The 21,559-nt window shown below is 42.5% G+C and overlaps 1 protein-coding gene and 1 pseudogene across 2 annotated transcripts; one reads left to right on the top strand and one right to left on the bottom strand.

Moving 5' to 3' along the window:
- Positions 1-3,711: 3,711 nt before the first annotated feature.
- Positions 3,712-21,132, bottom strand: psmb1 (proteasome 20S subunit beta 1). Its single transcript, XM_084307927.1, has 6 exons — positions 20,939-21,132; positions 20,445-20,552; positions 16,119-16,200; positions 8,436-8,565; positions 7,701-7,807; positions 3,712-4,287 (listed from the first exon to the last, which is right to left on the bottom strand). The coding sequence occupies exons 1-6, from the start codon at positions 21,037-21,039 to the stop codon at positions 4,102-4,104; spliced, it is 714 nt and encodes a 237-aa protein (XP_084164053.1). The 5' UTR covers positions 21,040-21,132; the 3' UTR covers positions 3,712-4,101.
- LOC311248969 (large ribosomal subunit protein eL18-like) lies at positions 17,867-18,305 on the top strand (annotated as a pseudogene). The gene has a single exon. The product of its transcript is annotated as a large ribosomal subunit protein eL18-like (transcript).
- Positions 21,133-21,559: the final 427 nt, after the last annotated feature.

The following is a 21,559-nucleotide window of genomic DNA, read 5'->3' as shown; positions in this document are numbered from 1 at the left end:
CTAGTGTAGCAAACGTTGTGCATGGTCTGAAATTCTCCCTCCAAAAGTATATGAATACACTTATGATGGACCGTTATCAGCTCAAATGTTATGATGGACAGTTATCAACTCAAATGTTATGATGGACAGTTATCAGCTCAAATGTTATGATGGACAGTTATCAACTCAAATGTTATGATGGACAGTTATCAGCTCAAATGTTATGATGGACCGTTATCAGCTCAAATGTTATGATGGACCGTTATCAGCTCAAATGTTATGATGGACCGTTATCAGCTCAAATGTTATGATGGACCGTAACCCCTACAATGAAGGGCTCCTGATCAAGTCCAAACCCCTACAATGACGGGTCCTTGAATGATGTGAGTGAGTGAACAAACCACTAAGACAGTGGTTCTCAATGTGGGGTCTAGGGAAACCCAGAGGTCGTTGAAGTTTCTGGGGGTCCCCAGGAAAACGGAACAGTTTAATTTCTCTATTTCATTCACCAGAGGCCCAGTGAGAGAATATACTGAATAACACTACAGACTATTTCATTCACCAGAGACTCAGTGAGAGAATATACTGAAGAACAGTACAGATTATTTCATTCACCAGAGAATGAACAGTACAGACTATTTTGATCGGTTTCACTACTACTGTTACCTCCTCAGCTACAGTAAACAGATGTGGTATTCTTCTCAGAAGAGGGTCCCTGAAAGAAAGTCTTATAAAATAGGGGCCTGCGGCCTAATGTGTATCAATCTGGGGGTCCTAATGTGTATCAATCTGGGGATTCCAATGTGTATCAATCTGGGGGTCATAATGTGTACCAATCTGGGGGTCATAATGTGTATCAATCTGGGGGTCATTATGTGTATCAATCTGGCCATAATGTGTATCAATCTGGGGGTCATAATGTGTATCAATCTGGGGGTCATAATGTGTATCAATCTGGGGGTCATAATGTGTATCAATCTGGGGGTTCCAATGTGTATCAATCTGGGGGTCATAATGTGTATCAATCTGGGGGTCATAATGTGTATCAATCTGGGGGTTCCAATGTGTATCAATCTGGGGGTCATAATGTGTATCAATCTGGGGGTCATAATGTGTATCAATCTGGGGGTCATAATGTGTATCAATCTGGGGGTCATAATGTGTATCAATCTGGGGATTCCAATGTGTATCAATCTGGGGGTCATAATGTGTATCAATCTGGGGGTCATAATGTGTATCAATCTGGGGGTCCTAATGTGTATCAATCTGGGGGTCATAATGTGTATCAATCTGGTCATAATGTGTATCAATCTGGGGGTCCTAATGTGTATCAATCTGGGGGTCCTAATGTGTATCAATCTGGGGTCATGTGTATCAATCTGGCCATAATGTGTATCAATCTGGGGGTCCTAATGTGTATCAATCTGGGGGTCCTAATGTGTATCAATCTGGGGGTCATAATGTGTATCAATCTGGGGGTCATAATGTGTATCAATCTGGGGGTCATAATGTGTATCAATCTGGGGGTCCTCGACGTGGAAAAAAGGTTGAGAACAAACACTTAGAGAAGCTCTCTTCTGGAAGTAAAACCAGAGCGACCTCTAGTGGCAATGTTGGTATTGTGAACTCTCCGACAGTGTGGAGCAGACTGGCCACTTGACCATGAACCATGAAGGATTGTGAATACCAATAATGGCTAAGCATGTTAAAACATACTTAAATCCATTTGCAATAATGTCTTGCGTTATGAGGTAACATACAAATCACATTGGCATTGGTTCAGAAATGTTACATATTTCTGCGAGTTTGTTTTACTAATACAAATCATTCTGTAGCTTCTCTCAGGGGCTTAAATACAGCAGTAAGGCAGTTTATTTATATACTATATTATTTGTTTATATACACAGTGGTGCAGTGGTTAACAGTGTCGCCTCACAGAAAGAATGTCATGGGTTTGATTGCCGCTTCGGGACCAGGTTGCTGGTACCCAGGTGTGATATCTCCCGGGCCTTTCTGTGTGTGGAGTTTGCATGTTCTCCCTGTGCTCGCAAGGGTTTCCCCTCCAGAAAGAGATAAACCCAAATGGAAAAACATGCAGAACAGATGACGAAGACGGATAGCAGCACTTGGATTGGTCCCCCGGGCACGGCCCACGTCTGCTCCCGGGGGGGAAGGACGACGGGATAATAGCAATACCATGTCATATAGGGACTGTTACCTTATCATTTAATTGAGCTGCAATTACCACAATAAAATGATTCAATGTCCCCAATATCACTGGGCGGGCCATATTCAAACTAATTTACTCTCAATATAACTGTCCAAATAAATGAATGAGTGCAAAATGTATGAGTTTTTGGATGTGTGAGATTATGTGCAAAATAAACCAGCAGTTTTTGGTGAAGTGACCCTTTAAGTATTTAGTTACTTTTTTTTTGTATCTCTTTCTCCGATTTTCCAGTTTTTCTCCCAGTCCCAATTTAGTCGTTGTGCCAATTCCCCCCTCCCCTACCTGGTTGTTGTGCGCATGTTCTCCTACTGGTCGGAACAAGGGAACCCTGAAGTATCCGCACGCTTCCTCCGACACGTGCCAGTGGCTCTCTTCTCACCCGGCAGCGAGGGCTCTCATTGGTCAAGTGTAACGCGTGGGAGGTCACGCTGCCTTCCTCAAGTCCTGCCTCCGCTGAGCAAGCGCCCAGACCTGACCTGGAGGCGTCGTCGCTGTCCACAAGTTACTTTTAAACACAAATTATAAAAATGATGTGCATTCTTCAATAACGCCCCCCCCCCCCCCCCCCCCCCCAAATAAACAGGTGTATTCCATCTGGCAGTCTTCACTAATATTTGTCAATACAAGTCCAAGGTTTGGGGAAAGTCCTTATAATCAAAAAGGCTTTAGTCAGTTATATCCAGAATTACTGTGTTTTAAATCTCATCTTGTGACCAAAAATAAAACGTCCAAGTAAAAGAATAAGTACATGCTTAATAATTTACTCGAGTAGAAGTACAAGTGCAGACTTTTAAAGATGATCAGAAAATAGTTTTTCATAAAAGAATCTACTGAATTACAGAACGTAGAGCTACCGAAGTGCTTTCTTGGGGAGACTTAAATAGTTACATTACATAATATAATAGTCTAGTGGGAGGGGCCAAGGTGCCCATAGGAAGAGGAAGGAACCAGAGGAGAAACCCTGATCAGTAATCACAGATATTATTGAAGGAAAAACCATTTAGGCATAAAGCATTAAAGGAACACGCCAACATTTAACTAGAGGTGTTAGTTAGACAATGCCTAGGCTACCCGGCACTGTGCCACTTCCATTCATTGTGCTAAGCTAGGCTAACGTGCAGACAGATAGCTTTCTACTGAACGCACAGAGGAAACTGGTATGCATCTTCTTGTCTCTCTCTGGAGAAGACGGTAAGCTAATTTCCCAGAATGTTGGCGTGTTCCTTTATGAACTACTTGGAAAAGAAAACCTGATAACCCTTCGCTACAATCTGATGTAAATTAAGAGACAACGCTTCACTACAATCTGATTGTAATCTGTCAGTGTCAATTAGGAGTTGCATTTCATACAATGAAATTTGTACAATTTCATACATTATGTTCAGTTACATAAGGGGTGTGTATGAATTATTAAAATCAGACTTCTGTCATTTTCTTTTCACTTTGCATAAGATATCTTGCATAGCAGACAGAGAAAAAAAAAGAAAAAAAACATCTTCAACCAACTTTTTTTTTCTTTAATAAGAATGTAAAAAGACTTTCAGGAGATGAGTTCTCCTTCCAAAAATAATGAAAATCCAAACAGAGGCAGAAGCTAGACAAGGCCAGGAGAGGAGGGGAATGCGGGACAGACCTGGGCAAGAAACGTCTGAAAATATTAGCAGAATATCAAGTAATTAAATGCGTTTCATCATTTGAGAGAAAACTTCAACCAAGTGCTCGTTTCATTAAACATATTAAACATCTTCAGCTACTTGTTGCCCAGGGTCCATATATGCATTATACATTACATAACAGGACTACTGCTCCAAGATCACTTGTCAGGGAGCCATGTTCTGTATATGGACCCATGTCTGGGAGTAACAGGTTAAGGAGGAGAGCAGAGGAGGGAATCAGTCCTTCCTCAGGGGGACGGTCTCCTCCTTGATGCCATCCTTGGTGACAATGCAGATGCGGAGGGCGTCGCCGGTGTAGACGTCCCTCTCCGCGGCCGAGATGAAGACGTCCTTGACGAGCTGGGTGGCCTTTTCCAGGGTCAGAGGAACCTGCGGCACATCACCCATGTTCTTGAAGCCGATCTGAGGGGAGTGAGGAAGGGGAGAGAGAGAGATAAGAAGAACATGAGGTCTCATATGACCAGGAGTGGAAAGGTATCATTCATGAGAAAGAGTGATTATCAGTAGAGTGTAAGGAAGCACCACGTCGACCATGAAATGTCCTCGATTAGCATATTCATGACCGACGCATCACTACTTATCTGAAGTGGAAATGGCAGACTTTCAAAGTCATACGCAACATGTCATCTAACTAGTGTGCAATTAATTAACTAATCACGTTTGAAATGCAAAGCCTCACCTTCCATCCTCTTTCTACCTTTTTACCCTACCCTCCAATCTCCCCCAATCCCATTCAATCTTGTTTGCTGCAGCTCAAATGCAGGAATTAAAGCAAAAAAAAATCTCCTGACTGAACCTTTTTTTTTTTAGGCCAAGTCATATTCTTATTTTAACCTCCACTATATATTTTTATTTAATAGTGTTAGCGTTTTAAGGGAACTAGATCATTTTTGAACACCTTTCCATTGCCAGTTTGCTTTTACGTAATATCAATGCTGTTTTCAATTCATTAAATGAAACTGATTGCAAGGGTTGACTGACTTTGTCATACAAATAAATAAATCTACATACTGTAACTTTTCAGTATTGTGTCTAGTTCAAATTCAGTATTGTGTATAGTTACCATTTTAAGCGTTACCTTTACCATTACCTTTTTTGTCAGTTCCCATACACATTAGTAATTTCTTAAGATGTTATGTAAATTATGTAAAAAAAAAAAAAAAAAAAAAAAATTATTTTGTATATAGCGCTTTTCAAAGACCCAAAGTAATAACATTGTATTACAGTTAGCTCACAAAGTCCAATCCTTCACTTTTTTATGTCTATTTTAACACATTCAACTCAGCTCCAGTTAGAGCTGTCCCGAAGCCTGTTTTTGGGATTCGAACATTCGCCAGGGTTTTTCAAACGGATGTTTGAACCATCGTTTTTAATCATGCAAACAATTTGCTCCTAAATAGGGAGGTGTAGTCTGACGTCACTTTGTGTACAATCTCCTAATGTACAGTCTCCTCCCCATCATATGTATATATTCTCTGTTAGGATCTATGGGTAACAGTACTGTATATTTGCATATCGTATATGTCACAAATGTAACAGTACTATATACCTGTATGTCATGCATGTCCCTATGCCATAAATGTCATGATGTCATGTATGTTGTGTACTGTATGTCATAAATGTCACTGAATTGAAAATGGGGGACCCGGATATAAACAAGACAAACGTCTTTCTCTGGTCTGCATCCCCTTAACAATTGTGTGTATTGAGCCGTACTGTATTGTACTCATTCTGCAATCAGGTAAATAAAGTTCTCATTCATTCACCCCCCTCTGGTATTTTAAGGCCACTTCCGTCTGCGCCTCACTCCAGCATACTTGACTTACTCTCAGGTTTTTTCTAGTTCAGTACTGTGTAGAGTCTTGACTTTAGGCACATAGCGATTGAATGAAGACTTTATTTAACAGATTGCAGAATGGGTACAATACAGTACGGCTCAATACACACAATTGTTAAGGAGAGGCAGACCAGAGAAAGACGTTTGTCTTGTTTACATCAGGGTCCCCCATTTTCATAGCCCCTTTCGTGACTGTGATGCACGCCAACAAGGTTTGGCCAAATGGTTGAGTAGTAGTACCTACTTAGTGGTCACGGGAGGCTTCAATAACGTTTGAATGATAATCCATTTTGTGAATACATTTGTTGAAACAACTTTGTTGGCCGACGGGCCGGCTCCTGCTACCTTAACGTTAGCTGCGTTAACGTGCATGACACATACCTGTAATGTTAAGCAGCTTGTGTTCCGCTGGGAAAGCATCACTGCATACACTTTGTTTAATCCAAACGTCCATTCGGAAACGTTGTATTATGAAACCAGTATGAGACGATGTGCTTACTCCTTCCATTTAACGCTATTAAGCTAACATTAGCTAATCGGTATAGCAGGCGTGCGTAACGTTACAGTGCAAGCAGGTACATAAGCAGGTGGTGGATGTGACGTCGGTAAACAAGGAGATATTCGCGCAAGGCTGCAAAAAAAGGAGACTGTCGTAAAACCAAAACACACGCCGTTTAATTATTTTACATGACTATTTTGTTACCCGCCATGTGGCGGACAGACCTCTCAGACCTCGCAAATGTCACTCGCCAAACCTAAAACCTGCCCGCCATTGGCGCTTGGCGGGTGCTTATGTTGTTCTGTCTACAAATCATATTAATCCGTCACGACTCCGAATCAAATTGACGGAAATCCGTCTGAAGACGGAACACTTTAATGCCTGCAAATGTATTCCCTTGCCCCACTTTGCCTTTTATGTCTCTGTCTGTGTTTTGTGTATTTGTATGTTTGTTTTTGTTTTGCTGCCATTTTGGCCAAGTCTTGCTCGAAAAAGAGATCATTGATCTCAAGCCTGGTAAAATAAAGGTTTAAAAAAAAATATATATATATAAATAACTTCTTAAACCACTTTATTCTGCCTAAAGCCAGGATGTATCTCACTCTCTCTCTCTGAAGCTTTATCACAAACGGTTCCAAAGATATTGAATGTTTTGCAAAACATGTCTAGTGCCGCATGGGTGCGACAGGCGACTTTAGAGGGTTGAGACTCGCCCTGCTTGCAAGAGCCAACACCAATCAGGGAGCAGATGTGCTGTGAACAACATCTGTAATGAGTTGTGTTGAATTGAACTTAAGAGCCACACCCAGTTAACGTTTTTAAAAATCACGAAATTAGCAAACACAAGTGAATAATTTCAATGAGACATTGGACTTAACAAGACAGCAAAGGCATCATAGCGCAGGCTAGTGTGTGTGTACCTGGTTGTCCAACAGTGGCTGCAGCATAGCGCAGGCTAGTGTGTGTGTACCTGGTTGTCCAACAGTGGCTGCAGCATAGCGCAGGCTAGTGTGTGTGTACCTGGTTGTCCAACAGTGGCTGCAGCATAGCGCAGGCTAGTGTGTGTGTACCTGGTTGTCCAACAGTGGCTGCAGCATAGCGCAGGCTAGTGTGTGTGTACCTGGTTGTCCAACAGTGGCTGCAGCATAGCGCAGGCTAGTGTGTGTGTACCTGGTTGTCCAACAGTGGCTGCAGCATAGCGCAGGCTAGTGTGTGTGTACCTGGTTGTCCAACAGTGGCTGCAGCATAGCGCTGGCTAGTGTGTGTGTACCTGGTTGTCCAACAGTGGCTGCAGTATAGCGCTTCTAGTGCGTGTGTGTACCTGGTTGTCCAACAGTGGCTGCAGCATAGCACTGGCTAGTGTGCGTGTGTACCTGGTTGTCCAACAGTGGCTGCAGTATAGCGCTTCTAGTGCGTGTGTGTACCTGGTTGTCCAACAGTAGCAGCTGTAGTATAGCGCTGGCTAGTGTGTGTGTGTACCTGGTTGTCCAACAGTGGCTGCAGCATAGCGCTGGCCGATCCGCCGGCCTTGTAAGTGTCCCTCTGGTAGGAGCCCACTGGGTCAAAGCTGTACACTGCTCCCTTACCTGGACAGAATTATGACAACAGTATTAATATTAACACAACATAACAACAAAACAGAGTCACTGTGTCTGGAGAGCTCAGCCACATTGCCTGCCTGCCTGCCCCCCCCCCCCAAATAAACTCCACTGGATGACATCACCCAGAGGAGAGCAGACTATTTATCTCAAATATGTTCAAGTGTAGTAGGCCCAACTCAAGGAAAACTGAAGAAATAAAGGGAACGATGTCTCCAGTTCAGTGAAGGTCTGCTCTCCTCCAGTCATCGTAATGCTGCCTCAGTTTAAGCATGTCTTCTTCACTTGCTCAACCCAGTTGTCGTCGTTAACTTGATAAAACAGCCCAATTTAAAAAAGGTATTCAAAATGATCTTCAATTCAATAAGTTACCAGTTTAAAAACAAATATCCATGAAAACAAAGATAGACCTACCGTATATATATTAACAAATAGGAAATCTGAATTAAAATATGGAAAACTTTTTGTTTGATGATTTGTAGTTTTCTAGCCTCCATTCCAGTCACAGTTGCATAGAACAACCACAGCATGTGTGTAGAATCACCCTTGTGATTTGAATCATAGCTTTGGTTTAACACCCCCTTCCCATGTTCCCAGGGATGAAGGAAGTTCTTACCCTCTTCATCCAGACCTCCGATGATGTTGTAGACGTAGTAAGGGAAGAAGCGCCTGCCGTACAGGATGGTGGACAGCATGGCTGCTATGGCCCCGCTGCTCATCGTTTTGTTGTTGGAGTGCTTGTACATCTAGGACACGAGGGAGGGTAAGAGATAAACTACCAGACCTGAACATAATTACATCTGAATAGAATGTTTTTAAAAGGTTCTTAAAGGGGGAAATCCACCCTCAAATAGAATGCATGTTATTATTATAATGTTGTACAGCTTAGTTTCAATTTGTGAATATGAACAAGTCTCTCCTTAACCCATTTAGACCTAAAACGCCTTCTAAAAATGCACTATATAGCCTGCATATACACACAAATGTGTTTCCCGGTTTCAATGTTGCTGAACACCAGAGACAAGACTCTTGAGGTAAATAGACTAGATCCTGGAGCTGCTTCATAGACGATAAATAATTAAACGACTCCTAGGACACTATGACAGAACTAGGGGTGGGGGGGGGAATCGATACGTAGTAGTATCGCAATACTTTGCGTGGCGATACTGTATCGATACAGGGACGCCAAGTATCGATATTTAATTATTCATAAAAGAAAAGAAAAAATTTGTATAAGGAGGTGCATTGTTCATTTCAATACCTGTAATAGTACAGTAGTCCACACACATGTGCATTCAGTTAAGTTGGAATATGACTGTATTACAAACAGTTCAGTTCGTCAGGTACATGCAACACAGATTACAGTGTTTAATCGGTCTGCTTGAGAAAATACCATGTTCTGCAATAAAGATTATTGAAGTGAGATGAACAGACTGAACTTTATTTTATTAGATAAAACATGTTGACAGTTTTACTTTGCAGTTGAAAAGGGTAATAAATTAAATTTGAAAAAAAAAAAGAAACTATCGCAATATTAACACTTTCAGTGGCAGCAGGGGACGCACGATTTAGTGCTTGAATGCCCACCATCCACTTCAATGTTAGCGTTAATAACGCCTAATCCATCTTTAAAATTATGGCTATGTGTCTAATCTGCCCGTCGCTTATCAATGACTCGTTTTCCAGTCAACATTGTGGAAGCGGATTGTTTTTTTATCGGTTCATTTTCGTTTTATAGCATTTTGAAAAGCCCTCGTTTTCAAAGGAAATAAAAAAGATTCCATGATAAACGCCGTTTACTGGAATATTCTAGAACGGTCATTTTTCGGCCTATTTATGAATCATTTTCAAATAAACGCTAGATTATCGATAGTATATGTGTACGTATGCACGCTATATAGGCGATCTGAAAAATCTATTCTCCTCAAAGCACACACATAGGGCGAACGCTGAGAGCTCAGCAAATACAACTCCCAAGACTTGTAAAATAGATTCCTTACCTCAGATCTTCTCCAAAAAGATCATTTCAATTCCTGATCGCCATTCCAAAAATCGATCGCTTTTATTGATCCAACGCTACATACTGTAAACACATATTCCACGCTGCTCTGATGGTCCACAATGAATCCGATCGGCTCGGGTTACATGCCTGAGAAGTAAAATGTGGATTCCGGATTTTTCTTTTCTCATCCAATTTCATTGAGTCCATTCCAAAAGGGTGCATTACCATCTGGGAGAGACGATAGGGGGCGCTTTTTTCACATCTGAGCTCCTGATGGGGCTAGTTTACCAACGGGAGACTCGGTTGATGAAATATGAATTCAGATCGCTAATAAAAAAATAACACGCTAATTGTCGTGGTGGGCATTCAGGGGGCGGGCTGATAACACGTGTCATCACGTGGTGGGCGCTGAAAGTGTTAATATGATATATTTAGTATCGCAATACTATCGTATCGTAGGGCTGGGCGATAAAACGATAACTATCGCGATAAATTATTTCCTCGAAATAAACATGAAACGTGGTCGCAAAGTTTCGATATATCGATTTTCCAAGCTTGGATATGAGCACGCACTAACAACCAATCAGTGAAGGAGATGGCCGAGAGCGAAGGAGACCCGGAAGGAGACCCAGAGGTAGGACTCCCTCAACAACAAGGCTTGCTAGGCTAATTAGCTTGCACGGCGCTGTTTTATATATTTACGTGCCGAGTATGTGTGTGGCGTGAATTCTGAGGCCACGTTTATAGTAGTGTGGGGTATACAGTGGACGTCGTTTCAATATATTGTGGCAGAAGAGAGTATTTTAGTGTCATATTTATTACATTGTCTCATGAGATACTCCGCTTGTCGGCTAACTGCTAACGTGCGCGGACTGATGACGACATCAACTCGACTCGAGACATTCGCTTAGAAACAACAGGCTGGCTAGGATAACTAGCTTGCACTGTGCTGTTTTATATATTTACGTGCCGAGTATGTGTGTGGCGTGAATTGTGTGTGGCGTGAATTCTGAGGCCATGTTTATAGTAGTGTGGGGTATACAGTGGACGTCGTTTCAATATATTGTGGCGGAAGAGAGTATTTTAGTGTCATATTTATTACATTGTCTCATGAGATACTCCGCTTGTCGGCTAACTGCTAACGTGCGCGGACTGATGACGACATCAACTCGACTCGAGACATTCGCTTAGAAACAACAGGCTGGCTAGGATAACTAGCTTGCACTGCGCTGTTTTATATATTTACGTGCCGAGTATGTGTGTGGCGTGAATTCTGAGGCCATGTTTATAGTAGTGTGGGGTATACAGTGGACGTCGTTTCAATATATTGTGGCGGAAGAGAGTATTTTAGTGTCATATTTATTACATTGTCTCATGAGATACTCCGCTTGTCGGCTAACTGCTAACGTGCGCGGACTGATGACGACATCAACTCGACTCGAGACATTCGCAGCAGCATAAGAAGTTAATTAAACTTGACAGACATTATATCGACGATAATTATCGATATCGAATTATATGCCAGTATTCACCGACATATTTAACCTGTCCTTAGAACAGGCCGTCATCCCCACCTGCCTGAAGAAGTCCACTATTATCCCTGTACCCAAAAAATCCAAGCCTGCTTGCCTCAACGACTACCGCCCTGTAGCTCTCACCTCCATAGCCATGAAGTGCTTTGAGAAGCTAGTAAAGGGCTACATCTGCTCCTCCCTCCCAATCAACATGGACCCCCTGCAATTTGCATACCGCCCCAACAGGTCCACGGAGGACGCCATATCCCATGTGCTGCACACAGCAGCATCACACCTGGACAAGAGGCAGGGGAACTATGTGAGAATGCTATTCATCGACTACAGCTCGGCATTCAATACCATAGTCCCCTCCATACTCATAGCCAAGCTCAGGGACCTGGGCTTGGGCTATGACCTCTGCCAGTGGGTCTTGGACTTCCTGACTGGCAGACCCCAGGTGGTGAGAGCAGGCAACTGCACCTCCTCATCCATCACCCTCAACATAGGGGCCCCCCAGGGCTGTGTTCTGAGTCCCCTCCTCTACTCCCTGTACACACACGACTGTGTGGCTCAGCGGAGTAGCAATACAATCGTCAAATTTGCTGACGACACAGTGGTGGTGGGCCTGATCTCTGCCAACGACGAGAGGGCCTACCTGGAAGAGGTCAAGGTCCTGGCGGGATGGTGCCAGGAAAACAGCCTCTCCCTGAACGTCAGCAAAACAAAGGAGATGATTGTGGACTTCAGGAGGTCGGGGGTCAAGGACTACAGCCCCCTCAGCATCGACGGGGCACCGGTTGAGAGAGTCAACAGCTTCAAGTACCTCGGAGCCTACATATACGAGGACTTGACATGGACCACACACATTGACAGTGTTGTGAAGAAGGCACGACAACGCCTCTACTTCCTCAGGCGCCTAAGGAAGTTCCAAGTCAGCCAGAAGATCCTTAAGAACTTCTACTCATGTACAATAGAGAGCATCTTGACCGGCAACATCACCTCCTGGTTTGGGAATAGCACTGCACAAGACCGAAGCAGACTACAAAGAGTGACACGTTCAGCCGAACGCACAATTGGAGGGGGGCTCCCCACCCTCCAGAACATTTACTACAAGCGTTGCAAGGGCAAGGCTAAGAGAATCATTAAAGACTCCAGTCACCCGAACAACTGCCTCTTTGAACTGCTGCGGTCAGGCAAGCGATACCGGAGTCTCAAGGCGAGCACAGAAAGACTCAGAAGAAGCTTCTATCCCCAGGCCATCAGGCTGCTAAACGAACAATGAATGAACACTACACAACAACAACCACCAAACGCACATAGCACACACATCCACACGCACACACCCACTTTAAACAAACACACTGTAGCACCCACTCCACACACTTTATAGCACACACCCACTTTAAACAAACACACTGTAGCACCCACTCCCCACACTTTATATTTATGGATGAAGGATTGCACTACAACTCGTACACCTTACTGTAAATTGTACCTAAAATTGTACCTCATCCCATTTCTGCTTTGCACTAGATAGTACTGTACATTAGTACACTGCATAGTATTGTGTATTGTATATTATATGGTAACTCAGAACATTGTACATATGTCTATACCGAACACTGTGACCTCATTTTCTTCTTCTAAATTCATGCTATATTATGTTATTATGTTATTTGATACTATCTTGTCTAGCACAGTCTCTGGAGCGTAACAGTAAGAAGCATTTTGTATGAAAGTATTCTGTACTTCTGTATGACAACTATTAAAGAACTTGAACTATATGAAAATAATTTTATAATTTTATCGCGATAACGTTTTTGGTCATATCGCCCAGCCCTATCGTATCGCAAGTATCGCGATAGTAGCGTATCGTGAGGTCTCTGGCGATTCCCATCCCTAGACAGAACCCATGGTGATTTTACTGAGATATGAGGACACCGACAGTACCCATGGTGATTTTACTGAGATATGAGGACACTATGACAGAACCCATGGTGATTTTACTGAGATATGAGGACACTACGACATAACCCATGGTGATTTAACTGAGATATATGGGTACATTTTCTGATCCAGAGCTGTAAGCCCAACATTTAGATACAACTTGTTTGGATGCAACAGTTAAAACTAAATTTGTATGTGCCGACAAAGTAATTTCCAATGGACCAAATTCAAGTCTGATTTCCAGCTTATGGGAATAGCTGTCTAGGTGTCTGTTTATAGCAGGGGTGGGCAATTATTTTTCCCAGGGGGCCGAATGAGCAACTGAAAATATGTTGGAGGGCTGGGCCAAAATTCCAAACTCAATTATGCATAATATACATTTAATTTCTATATAAAAAGCAGTAAATGGCATTGTTTTGACCCCTGGTAAGAGTGTATGTTATTATTTGGCAATTAAAAGGTGAGGTTAGCTTTCAAAAATATCATTTATTCAAATAGAATTTATTTCCAAAATGATAACAAAATGTGAAACATTAATAACAAAGGGCATTTTGAGTTTCATATACTATTGAAACAAGGATTTTCTTAGCTTTCTAAAGACATCACATCATCTTATAGCAAAAATAAACAAGACATGTCACTGAACTGTGTAAAGAAAAGTGTCCCAGTTTTGTAGCCTTTTTTACTTTGCATGCCTATATTAAACATTTAATGTTTTCAGAACTGTGCAAAAAAAAGAAAAAAAAATATCAAGTGTCCCATTTCACTTGTTATATTTCCGCATTTTAGTGTTCTTCAGTTCTTTTTTTTTTTTTTTTCATTCAGTGTGAGAAATCCAGTCTCTGTTGAGCTTTAACAAGTCCATCAAAGTCAGGTTGCATGTCTGAGGTGGAGATGCGAAGCACAGCTGCCAGATGTTCATCCGTGAGAGAGGATCTGTACCTGGACTTTGTAAACGGCATGACTGAGAATTGTGAATGTAGGTGGATCCAAAGAGAACCAACATCTTCTGAGCATGTCTCCTCACGTTTGGAAAGTTCCTCCTTGAGAGCAGAGTAGAACTCTAGCAGTGATGCTGACTTAAAGTGCTCTTTCAGTAGTGAATCAGACTGCAGGTCAATGAGTTCAAGCTGAACAGCTATCAACACTGCAGGTAAAGGGAGAGGAAACCAGCTGCATTTCATCCTCAACCTTTTTGAAATCTTGAAAACGCCTTGACTTCTTTCAGGGTTTTCATGTGTTTGAGATTGTTGCTGCCTAGTTGCCTTGAAATTAATTGCAACTTTGTCATGAAGGCTTTCACATGGCTATGCATTTCATGAGCAAAAATGCCCTTGCCCTGCAGTTGTGTGTTCAGTAGGGATGGGTTCAAGTTCAAGTTCAAGTTCTTTAATAGTTGTCATACAGAAGTACAGAATACTTTCATACAAAATGCTTCTTACTGTTACGCTCCAGAGACTGTGCTAGACAAGATAGTATCAAATAACATAATAACATAATATAGCATGAATTTAGAAGAAGAAAATGAGGTCACAGTGTTCGGTATAGACATATGTACAATGTTCTGAGTTACCATATAATATACAATACACAATACTATGCAGTGTACTAATGTACAGTACTATCTAGTGCAAAGCAGAAATGGGATGAGGTACAATTTTAGGTACAATTTACAGTAAGGTGTACGAGTTGTAGTGCAATCCTTCATCCATAAATATAAAGTGTGGGGAGTGGGTGCTACAGTGTGTTTGTTTAAAGTGGGTGTGTGCTATAAGTGTGTGGAGTGGGTGCTACAGTGTGTTTGTTTAAAGTGAGTGTGTGCGTGTGGATGTGTGTGCTATGTGCGTTTGGTGGTTGTTGTTGTGTAGTGTTCATTCATTGTTCGTTTAGCAGCCTGATGGCCTGGGGATAGAAGCTTCTTCTGAGTCTTTCTGTGCTCGCCTTGAGACTCCTGTATCGCTTGCCTGACCGCAGCAGTTCAAAGAGGCAGTTGTTCGGGTGACTGGAGTCTTTAATGATTCTCTTAGCCTTGCCCTTGCAACGCTTGTAGTAAATGTTCTGGAGGGTGGGGAGCCCCCCTCCAATTGTGCGTTCGGCTGAACGTGTCACTCTTTGTAGTCTGCTTTGGTCTTGTGCAGTGCTATTCCCAAACCAGGAGGTGATGTTGCCGGTCAAGATGCTCTCTATTGTACATGAGTAGAAGTTCTTAAGGATCTTCTGGCTGACTTGGAACTTCCTTAGGCGCCTGAGGAAGTAGAGGCGTTGTCGTGCCTTCTTCACAACACTGTTAATGTGTGTGGTCCATGTCAAGTCCTCGGATATGTAGGCTCCGAGGTACTTAAAGCTGTTGACTCTCTCAACCGGTGCCCCGTCGATGCTGAGGGGGCTGTAGTCCTTGACCCCCGACCTCCTGAAGTCCACAATCATCTCCTTTGTTTTGCTGACGTTGTGAATGTAGGTGGTACCGTTCACATTTGAACCGATACGGTACCGGTACCTATGAATCAATACCTTTTTTCTGTACTTTAGTCTCTAAAAATTGAATCTACCTACCTCAGTTGTGAAAAAAAAAATACAAACTTTCGACCGTTTTCGGCTTGCCCCAACTGCTTTGTTGTTGAATCAAGTCAAATCCTAGGTAAGCGTATATTGTGTGTGTGAACGTTGACATGGAAGAAGAAAAAAAAAAAAAAAAAAAAAAAAAAAAAAAAAAATCATCATCATGTAGTCTTTCGCAGGCCGGTCAGAATCATCCCGCGGGCCGTACAATGCCCAGGTCTGGTTTATAGATAATGACCTAATTGTCCAAAACCAGTGTCAAGTCAGGTGAGCTCACCTTTAGTCTGGCATCAATGATTTTGGTCAGAGTCAGACAGTCGCCATGGAAACCACTGCAGCCAATCACTGTCGTGTCTGTCCTGTGAAAGAACAGTTAGAAAGACATAGTCAAACCTTGCGGTGGCTTAACAAGTTAACACACAGGACATGTTCATGTGACTACACAGGTTCAAGTTCCAGCCCATTCTCTAGTGAGACATCTTTTTCACTGATGAAATACTGTTATCTTCATTTTTTTTTTTTTTTTTTTTATAAACACACATAAACAAACATGACAACACACGATAAGATACACAAGCATTAATATACAGTGTATATCCAACGAAATTACCATTTATACCAATGTCTTATACAGGATATACCCCTAATACCTGTTATCTAAAAACCTACACACATATGCTCCAGCTCGAACCCCCCCCTCCCGGACCCCTCTTTGGATAGTACCTCCATTATCCCTCGCTCCTAACCAGACACTACCATTATAAGCTAGCTTTTTGCATATTTCTCCATAACTACAAAAACCCTGTTTGTTAAAAACATCCCCTAATGAGTGTATGCCTTGCTCTTCCCATATAGGGAATCTTATAGGTCGTTTTTCAATTAAGAGTGCATTGTTATTGAATAAGGGGAAATACTGTTATCTGTGATCACATTTCATGACGATTACTGTCTAACAAATAAATGTGATTAACGGTTCATCTAAAAAATATATATAGTCCTTTTTTTTTACCCCCAAAGGGGGTAGGCAGTCCACTCCTTTAAACAGTCCACTCCTTAGTATGTTTCCTTATTATTTAACCTCTTAAGCCAGAGCCATCTTTTCAGAAAATTTGCCTAAGGCTGTGTCCACTCAAAGCGGACCGCTTTGAAAAAAGAAGAAAAAAAAAGCTCCGAGCGTTTTTCTGAGGCTCGCGCCAGCTAGTTTCAACTTTATGAGCCGGGAGCGCTCCGACCAAAAACGCTGCCGCAGAGAGCTCATAAAACGTGAGGCGCGGCTCTGGGAAGAGCAGCGCAACGGTCGCTTCTCCAGCATAGAAATTAATGACAGAAAGGAGCGGACAACTCATAAAACGTCGGCTATGGACACAAGCCCTAAAAGTACTTTTTAACTCAGATGTATTTGCTTTTAATACAAGGACTGCAAGTATCCGACAGATAGTTGTATACTTTGAATGTGTAAATGGTTTGTTCCCATTCATAATGTCTGTAACGTTAGAGAGAATGGCCCTTTATCCTGAGATATGGAGTATGAAAACTACAAAGAAATTATCTTCAGTTTGGGTAACACAAGAGGAGGATTTGACATCACGAAGGTTCCAGAACTTTCTATCATGACGTCATACTGTGGGTCTAGAATGTTTTACGTTCTAGAAAGTGCTACTTATGACCACCCCAACGGCCGTACTGTTTTATGTTCTAGCAAGATCTATTCCGACATCACCACAAACATTCTAGAAGGTTCTATGTTCTGTCTTTTTGCATCTTCGACCAGGCTGAAGGGACCGAACGGATGGACTCACCCATGGACTGAAGCCAGAAGCCAACGAAGGAATTTTCATGTGTAGAGTCGGCTGTGATTTGAGACTGGGAAAATACAGTTTTCTTACCTTGTAGTAGTAGTAGTACTTGTGGCCTGTATTAGTACTTGTAGCTGGTAGGAGCCACTTGTATTAGTATTTGTAGGAGTGACAGGAATATTTAGGAAAGTAGATTTAGGACCACTTCTGTAAAGAGACTTTGCGCCCTGAGTCCAAGATGGGAGTCGACATCAGACACAACAAGGACCGCAAGGTGCACAGGAAAGAGCCAAAGAGCCAGGACATCTACCTGAGGCTCCTGGTCAAGCTGTACAGGTTCCTGGCCCGTCGCTCCACTGCTCCCTTCAACAAGGTGGTCCTTAGAAGGCTCTTCATGAGCAGGACCCACAGGCCTCCCCTCTCCATCTCTCGCTTGATTCGCAAGATGAAACTGGCTGGTCGTGAGAACAGAACCGCCGTGATCGTGGGAACTGTCACTGATGATGTTAGGATTCAGGACAGCCCCTGGAACCCCCCACAGCCACACCAAGCCCTACATGCGCTCCAAGGGCAGGAAATTCGAAATGGCTCGTGGTCGCAGGGCCAGCCGTGGTTACAAGAACTAGTGTCTGTCTTTTCCCCCCATGCAATCAGATGGAAATAAAGATTGGCTGTAAAAAAATAAAAATAAACTTGTAGTAGTACTTGTGGCCTGTATTAGTACTTGTAGCTGGTAGGAGCCACTTGTATTAGTATTTGTACGAGTGACAGGAATATTTAGGAAAGTAGATTTAGGACCACTTCTGTAAAGAGAGACTTTGCAAATAAACCATTTGGATATCTTTACTTTGCACTGGAGCGGCTGTGGACATTGCTTTTCTTCATCAACGAACGTACTACTCACGAGTAAGTAATTTGACCAGTGGAGTGGATCGTCGGCCCTCACAATCCGATGTCCGATGTCTCCTTCTTGTACCTTGCTTCCTCATAGGCAGCTTGGTTATTAATATGTAGAACTGTAGGGTGGGTAAGCTGGCAGACTCGGCAGCCAAGCTTCCGTTAGAGCAGAGAAAGCGGTGGAGAAGCAAGGTCCAGGCGCTTCTAAGGAAAGAGCGGCGCAGCGCCAAGTTCAGCGACCGTGCCGAATTTGTCAACCTACAAGGCCAGGAAGCCCTACACCCGCTCGTTGGCAACCTCACAGATGGAAACAGGAGCCAAACTAAGGCTCACAAAGATGAGGACCTCCAAAAATAGCGGCGCTCGGGGTCCGTGGTGCGTTTTGGGAGAAGATTGGAATATATTGAGTGCCTCCAGGCGGGTCGTTGTCGTATTTTTTGTGAACTAGTTACCCGTCTCTGTAATGTATACAGCTATCTTGTATGTCATAAATGTCTGGATGTAACAGTACTGTATACCTGTATGTCGTTGTGTATGTCATAAATGTTATGAATTGAAAATGGGGGACCCTAATGTAAACAAGTAACAAGTCTTTCTCTAGTCTGCATCCTCTTAACCCTTTTTTCGCCAATGACTGATTAAGCCGTCATTCCTCGCCATGCTTAATCTGCCAATGACGGATTACGCCGTCATCGAGATCAATATTTCAAATTTCTGTCATGGTATTCATATTTCACCGACGGATCCTTGACGGGTGCTGTGGATCTCCACTCAACTCTCCAATGGTTCAATATCGCCACCTGGTGGCCGATCGGCCAAACCGGACGTGGGGAAGTGGGGCCGAAAGTGCTTGGTGTCCCCCTATTCTGTCCTCCACTCTCTATCGCTCCCGGGGCTCCATCTCGACACACTGGATAATCGATCGGTTGCCATAACTCAATAAACAACGTTATTTGGACATATAGTATTATACAACCCGGAAATGGTTCATCTAGATCAGTGGTGCCCACAGGTAGATTGCGGGCTGATTTCAAGTAGATCTCGATTCATAAAATTAGATTATATATATATAAAAAAAAAAAATCTTTTTCCAAAATCAACTCTGCCTCTCCTTGTTAACTACAACAAGCAATGCCGTTTGTTATTTAAGGTGAGGTCGGACTCGGCACTGACAGATTTGTGTTCATTATGCTGCTTTTATAAAGCCTCAAATGACAGATTACAATATACAATTTTGGCTGGTAGCTCTCAGCTAGGTGGTAAATTAAAAAGTAGATCTTGGTTCAAAAAAGGTTGGGGACCCCTGATCTAGATCAACATCCCATAATAGCGATCTTTTTGCTCCACGCTGATCACCCAAAGGTAAGAGGAAGCTGCTGTGAGTTTCAGCGTTTTTGATTATTATTAACCATACAAACTGCTCTAATCTATATATCACCCATACAACATGAATCATTTAACGTCAGTCATTGCATTATAAACGACCCCCCCCCCCCCTCCGGTCACCAGCAGATGATGAGTCATGACGTATAGGACCTTGTACAATTGAATTTTTTTATGCATTTGCATAAATGGCTATATCTCACGTTCTATGAAATACAGCAGAAAACGATAAAAACATATTTATACTCTGGATGGTATTTTAGTATGAATGAAAAAGTAAAACCTTCCTACATCCTGAGCTAATCGATGTTGAATGGGCCATAGTAATGTCAATTTAGCAATACAATTTAAAAAGTTATAGCCCTGCAAAGTAGATAAACATCTCCATAGACAAATAGAGCTGGCAGAGAATGGATTAGGACGAATCAAAGTGGTGGCGGAGAATGAGTTAACAATTGTGTGTATTGAGCTGTACTGTATTGTACCCTTCTGCAATCTGTTAATAAAGTTTTCAATCAATCACTTACAACTTGTAGCATTTCGGCGAGTCGCGGGTGTGAATTGAATATCCTTCGCTGAGGCGGGTGTCTGAGGCTACGATGGCAAAGTCCTCTCCGGCAACAGCAAGTACAGTCCTGAGAACCAGATTAAAACGAGCACATTAATTTATTAAAGAACATCGGGCAGGAGGGGGTAATTTAGTAGCTGCTACCAGCACTGCTGTCTCATGAGCTAACGTTAGCTAGTTTTAGTTATATAGCTACCCCCTTGGCTAGAGTTAGCTAGCAGAACTGAAGAGAAATGGGATGGCAGATCCATTATATTTCTAATCTGGCTAAACACCGATTTACTAACTGTTAACTATTAACTGAAGAGAAACGTTTGGTCATTAATCTGACAGTGAAACTCGGCTGTTTTGTCTCTACAAACGTGACGTTAGCGACCCATTGATTAACCGGCGAGCCAACAGTACAACACGGCTAACGTTAGCTCGTCTGCTTGCCAGTGTTGTCATATTTACCCTCCATTGAACGAATATGGCGAAAACCGGTGCTCCACTGGGCCAGTGTAATGATAGTCTTTCATTTTCCCATTGTCTCCATACACTTGTGCAGAAAGCATTGTTTCTCTTGTTACAGTCAGAGTCCACAATATGCTGGATGTTGTCAGAATGATAAACTCGCTGTCTCACTGCAATATGGCGACCAGCACTTCTTCTCTCACTAGTGTGACAACATCCGCACCGAGTTGTCCCTGGGAACAGAGCGCCACCCACAGGTCAGTTTGGGGACTGGAGAGGGTTCCCACCAAAATAGGGAATATTAATTAATTTAATTTCACTAATATATTAATTAATTTCACAGATTTTTCACTAGAAGTTAGTACAGTGAGTGTATAAGAATGACTAGTCTGCTATCTCCCCTGTTATCTCTCCACCTAACTTACAGTATAGAATATAGATGGTTACAAAGTGCAATAAACAATACCATGCTTGCTGACGCAATAGTTGATCGGAAATACATGTGGATCCAAACTGTTCCCTAGCAACATAATTCCAGTGAAACAGTCTATTTATGTAATTCTGGATTAAACCACATGTGACATCAAATATCTTGTCAGTGGGGGTCCCTGTGACATCTTA

The sequence above is a fragment of the Notolepis coatsorum genome, assembly GCF_963971535.1.
Source record: "Notolepis coatsorum genome assembly, chromosome: 2".
Taxonomy (NCBI): Eukaryota; Metazoa; Chordata; class Actinopteri; order Aulopiformes; family Paralepididae; genus Notolepis; species Notolepis coatsorum.
Note: the sequence above shows the minus strand (reverse complement) of the source record. Positions and strands in the feature narration are given on the sequence as shown.